Source organism: Branchiostoma floridae, unplaced genomic scaffold (genome assembly GCF_000003815.2).
Source record: "Branchiostoma floridae strain S238N-H82 unplaced genomic scaffold, Bfl_VNyyK Sc7u5tJ_150, whole genome shotgun sequence".
Taxonomy (NCBI): Eukaryota; Metazoa; Chordata; class Leptocardii; order Amphioxiformes; family Branchiostomatidae; genus Branchiostoma; species Branchiostoma floridae.
In genome coordinates, this window is record NW_023365733.1 from 452 (window position 1) to 6,479 (window position 6,028).

General features: G+C 38.7%; 1 protein-coding gene across 1 annotated transcript in view; it reads right to left on the reverse strand.

Moving 5' to 3' along the window:
• Positions 1-268: 268 nt before the first annotated feature.
• Positions 269-6,028, reverse strand: part of LOC118407933 (5'-3' exoribonuclease 1-like) — a gene marked incomplete at its 3' end in the record, with an annotated part of 7,060 nt that continues 1,300 nt past the window's right edge. The window contains 9 exon segments of the mRNA XM_035808508.1: positions 269-477; positions 1,089-1,294; positions 2,117-2,204; positions 2,454-2,539; positions 3,845-3,955; positions 4,303-4,412; positions 4,797-4,894; positions 5,312-5,412; positions 6,003-6,028. Coding sequence (XP_035664401.1) covers positions 269-477; positions 1,089-1,294; positions 2,117-2,204; positions 2,454-2,539; positions 3,845-3,955; positions 4,303-4,412; positions 4,797-4,894; positions 5,312-5,412; positions 6,003-6,028 — 1,035 coding nt within the window.

A 6,028-nucleotide genomic window follows, 5' to 3' on the forward strand; every position in this document is an offset into this window, starting at 1 on the left:
GATAATTGAATACACATTCAAGATTTAAAATGGCCTGTATCCTGTAATGTATGCAGCTTGGGATGACAGAATGTAGAAAGTAAACTACAGCCATTCAAGACAAAAGTACTGGGTCGTGCATGAGCAAACAAAAACCACTGAACACAAACGAAATGGGCAGAAATGAAGAAATGAACACACAGCAAAAAAGGAAAACAATACATTTGACAGTACACAGAAAAAATTGAAAACATCAAAACCAAAAGGAAACATAACAGAGGAGCCTTGCCTGATACACGTTTCTTCCTCTTACCGCCTTTAGACGGGAGCGACTGTCGCCCGTTCGCTCGCTGTGGCGTGGTGGACTTCCTCGCTCCACTCTTCCGTCCTCTACCGGGCGCGCCTCCCGTCTTCCCTGCCAGCCAGTTGAGATCGCTGAAGATCTCCCGGAAGTGCTCACGATCGAAAGCAGCCAGAGCTTCAAGAAACTTTTCAAACCTGTTGGGTTCCAAGAAATGATAACAATAAAGAAACACATGTCAGCTAATTTCTCATTTGCAAATCTGTCCAAATCACTTTTAAGTCCTTTGAAAATGATATAAAATGAAATAAAAACAATAAACACAAAGAAATAATCTTTCCAAGCTTCTGATTTTATACCATACCAATACAAATCTGGTAATACACAGTGCCGTAAAGTAGGGCTAAAGTACGTCATTACTGCCATAGACTGAGTTGCCCTAAAGTACGTTCTTGCTGAGTTATTGGCTCTTAGATACCATACTTTGTAACTAGTTAGTGCCAATTGTAAACTATACAAGTCCTTACTAACCCAGCCACTTTAAGCAGCCTAGCTTTGGGATGTCTCCCATAAATCATACAAATTTTATACAAAAAGGCCACCACAGTAGGCAGAAGGTTAATACAGTATACTTCTGGAGATTAAGTGCCCCTCCTTCATGGAGGTAGCCATCTAGTTAGTGCCAGTTGTAGACCATACAAGCCCTTATCAACCCAGCCACATTAGACAGCATAGCTTTAGGATGTTTCCCATAAATCAAAAAAATTTTATACAAAAAGGCATTAGGCAGAAAGTTAGTACAGTATACCTCTGAAGGTTAAGTGTCCCTCCTTCATTGAGGTAACCATCCAGTGTGGGCATGACATTGATGTAGGTCCGGTAGAGGAGAGGCAGTCCACTGTGGTGGATGTGGAGGTTGGGGAGGTGGGGGATGAAGTCATTCCCAACCAGGAAACCCATCAGGACCCAGTCATCGATGATTCTCTCAAGATCATAGCCAAACGACAACTTGTCCTAAAAAAAACACAAGTCTCTGATAAACATATCTTTAGAGTAGATATAATCCATATAAGAAGCAGCATTTATCCCAACTCAAAGTCCAACGAAACACACACCACTGAGCTCCATTCTGAAATACTATTCAAAATATCTAAAAACAACAACAAAAATTTGCTGTTCCATAACCAAGTATTGCTACGTTACACCCAGTACAATGTATTTACAGATTTGTGGATTGATCTAAAAGAAATGTTTTGATCAATACCATGTTTACACTTGTTGAAAGCAGATATCTTGATGATTCAGTTAATTGTTACAGTCCTGTATCCTACCAGGACTCTATCCTAGACATCTGTTTCATCACAGAAACTGATGGTTTAAATTATGTGCTGTAGGGTACGTTGCAGGGCTCTAGCCAGCGTCCGTTTTTCCGTCAATTGGCGGAAATTTGCTGCGTGTGACGGAAAAATTTTAAAACCAATCCGTCAACTTTGACGGACAAAAATTTGATAAAAGCACCTTGGTGGAAGCTACAGGCTGCTTGGGGACGCCGTCCACGGCCGTAAAAGCCACACACTGTTTGTTTTGCTATTGTTATGATTGTTGACAATGTGTGTCGGTGCCCTTTCGCATATGATAATCTCATTAAAACCATTACAAAACATTAAAATTTTCAAGGTCTCAGTTCAGTCTCTCTAACTCCTGGAATAGTGTTTTCGCGACAATGGGAATTGGCTGACCGAAAAAAATGTCGAGCTGGCTAGAGCCCTGGTATGTTGAAAGGGAAGTCATATATTTGTAATACTTCAAGCAATAGTCAGGAATCTGAAACCTCACCTTTAACTCCTGGAACTCAAAATCCAGGTACTCCCTCATCAGGGACAGGTGAAGCAGGTGGAAGGTGATTTCTTCTGGGACTGAGATTCTACAAAGGACAGGTAGAAAAATCTTTAAAAAATGCCTACACATTTCAAGCATATGCACACCTATCATTAATGGCTTTAAGAACCAAGAGTTATAGTCATACCTTCACCAAATTATGGTAACCTTTAGTTTACAGCTGATTACAGTTTTCTCATTGATTATGGAAATATGGTCTTAGTGGTCTCTGCAACAAATCATCTTTATCAAATAACACATGTTATCCAAGGTATGCAAGACATGAAGTCTTTACCTTTTCTGAGACTTCTTTCCTCCAAACTTCACTTCCTCTCTCAGCAAGGAGAAATGTGGTTCATGAGAAGTTAGTCCTAACATGATCTGTCGAAAACAAGAAAATGTGGCATTGGAATCAGTGTATAAGGTTCTTTACTTTAGACATGTGACTACATCAAAGTAACTACCTACGACACACACAATATGCATATTGTTTCTTTTCTTTCAAAAAAAGATATCATTTATGAGCCAGGATCATGCCCATTGAATGCTCATGTATGGCATTGTAATCAATGTATAAGGTTCTTTACTTTAGACATGTGCCTACATCAAAGTAACTACCTACGACACACACAATATGCATATTGTTTCTTTTCTTTCAAAAAAGGATATCATTTATGAGCCAGGATCATGCCCATTGAATGCTCATGTATGGCATTGTAATCAGTGTATAAGGTTCTTTACTTTAGACATGTGCCTACATCAAAGTAACTACCTACGACACACACAATATGCATATTGTTTCTTTTCTTTCAAAAAAGGATATCATTTATGAGCCAGGATCATGCCCATTGAATGCTCATGTATGGCATTGTAATCAGTGTATAAGGTTCTTTACTTTAGACATGTGACTACATCAAAGTAACTACCTACGACACACACAATATGCATATTGTTTCTTTTCTTTCAAAAAAGGATATCATTTATGAGCCAGGATCATGCCCATTGAATGCTCATGTATGGCATTGTAATCAGTGTATAAGGTTCTTTACTTTAGACATGTGCCTACATCAAAGTAACTACCTACGACACACACAATATGCATATTGTTTCTTTTCTTTCAAAAAAGGATATCATTTATGAGCCAGGATCATGCCCATTGAATGCTCATGTATGGCATTGTAATCAGTGTATAAGGTTCTTTACTTTAGACATGTGCCTACATCAAAGTAACTACCTACGACACACACAAAATGCATATTGTTTCTTTTCTTTCAAAAAAGGATATCATTTATGAGCCAGGATCATGCCCATTGAATGCTCATGTATGGCATTGTAATCAGTGTATAAGGTTCTTTACTTTAGACATGTGCCTACATCAAAGTAACTACCTACTACACACACAATATGCATATTGTTTCTTTTCTTTCAAAAAAGGATATCATTTATGAGCCAGGATCATGCCCATTGAATGCTCATGTATGGCATTGTAATCAGTGTATAAGGTTCTTTACTTTTGACATGTGACTACATCAAAGAAACTACCTACTACTCACACAATATGCATATTGTTTCTTTTCTTTCAAAAAAGCAAATTATTTATGAGCCAGGATCATGCCCACTAAATGCTCCTGTGTACATAGTATACATAGTGGCAGTTTACCAGAAACAAACAAAACACACACTGACCAGATCAGCGTCCAGGCCGTACAGACAGTGACGGGTGTTGGCATCGTACTCCGGCCGAGACTTCTCATAGCGGATGAACTCCATGATCTTGTGTTCACCCTCACCTGGAGACTGTTGGAGAGCAGAATGCATAATTATGTAATCTGTTACACCTGAAGAAATGTTTGTAATGCTAACATCACAAGATCTTTCCAGTAACTACTAGTATCTTCTTCAACACTGGCTTTTTCTATCAATTTGAAACCAAAAAAACTGTAATACATTTTTTGCTGTCCAAAGTAGCACACACATTTGTTGAACCTTGAAAAAAACTTTTAAAAATGAGCAGATCAGCAGACCAGGAACTTACTGGAGGACATCACTGCACTAGGAAATATTACCAAATTGAGCTTTGTGGGTGACTTGAGATGAATATGACAGACAAAGCTTCAAGAAATCTCATTGGTCACCATAATCACCTCATGACCAGACAGATAGACCCTGATGCCCTGCCACATCCTGTCAGTTGTGATCTTCTTGTTCACAAAGTACTTCAGCTGCTCGTTCAGGCGCACCATGAAATGAGTACCTGAAACATGTAGTGCAAAGTCAGAGGCCATCAGACAAAAATGTTTATTCTTGTTTTCTTCCGTTACCTGCAGCAGAACATAGAACATAAACCAGGTACATATAAACTAAAATACATATATAAGTCATGTATGGTGAGATTTTCCTTGTTCATGGTAGTCAATAATATCCACTACAGGTGGACAACATCCTGCCGTCAAACAATATCCAAAGGCCCACCTGTATTGGACAACACAAGTCATTGTCAAGCGGCAAGTGTTTCCTTGTACATGTGTGCCTTCTAGCAATTTATCTATGCCATGAACTGCAGATCATCTGACTATAAATAATGGACGCTGAGGTATATAACAAACCTATAAATTATAATCAGTATAAAACTACTAACCAGGAGTGATACAGTTGGAGTCGAATCTCTCCTCCGTGGGCAGAACCTCTCCCTTCTCCAGGGCCTTCTTCTGGCTTTCTTCAGCTTCACGAGCAGACCTGTTTTTTTCAAGGAAATTATTGGAAGTGTTGTGTTCACGATTCAAACTTTCAAATCCCACATCTTTACGACCAACTTTCAAATCCCACATCTTTACGACTTAAAGCTTTAGTGTTACAAGCTAACTAAAGTTTATTTTTAGCACCAGTGTCAGACAAGCTGGACATAAAAGTATATCTCCATTTAGTATTTTCATCTGCATCAGGGACTCATTTTCATTATGGCTGAGGAAATGCTTCAATAACCTGCTCTGCTTAAATATGACATTTATATTTTGTGTCATTGGGTAACAAATTAGGAACTTATTTGTATAATGAGAAACTTTATAGTAAAGGGAAACATCATTTCATTAAGGTATAAATCTGTAGAGCTCTAGTTACTGAATGAATTCAGTACACCAAGAGTCAGAGTCTCACCTAAACCTCCTGCCTCTCTGCTGGTTCATCTTAGCACGAGGAGCGACACCGTCAACTGCCATGAAGAAAACTTTCCTCGGCTTGATGATACGGAAAAGGAACTACAACAGAATAACAACAACAAATATAATCAGAATCAATCAGTAATTACCTCCTAGCTTTTACTTCCATTCAAGCCAAGATACATTAATAGATGTACATGTACATGCATTTTTATACTCCTACTTTAATACTATGGGGTGTCTGTGTGGCGCAACGGCTAGAGCGTTGGAATCAGAATCAGAAGGTCCTGAGTTCTAAACTCGCCATGCCCCTGCCCCCATGATGGTGGAGTGACGGCTAATCTGTCTAAAGGTGCCAAAAAACACCTACGGATTTGGTGTTGCCAGTGTGTCAACATCTGCACACTTGCCACTGAGACCCGTGAATTTTTTTTATTTTTATTTTTTATACTCCTACTTAGCTGATTATGTGTTTGTAATGAGAGCCATTCCAACAAGTCTATTTTCATCCAAAGGAGGGACAGTTCCAGGAGAGGAAAATCTTTTTACAGACAATTACTAGTTGAAGTGATCTTGTTAAGTTTCAGAAATATGATTACGTCCATTGAACATAAACTAGTACTTTCTATATGATAAAAAGGATTTAAAATGTCCCAACATGAGCAAGGCATTGTTAGTCTCTTACACACCTCGATGTAGTGGAAAATGTCAGCAA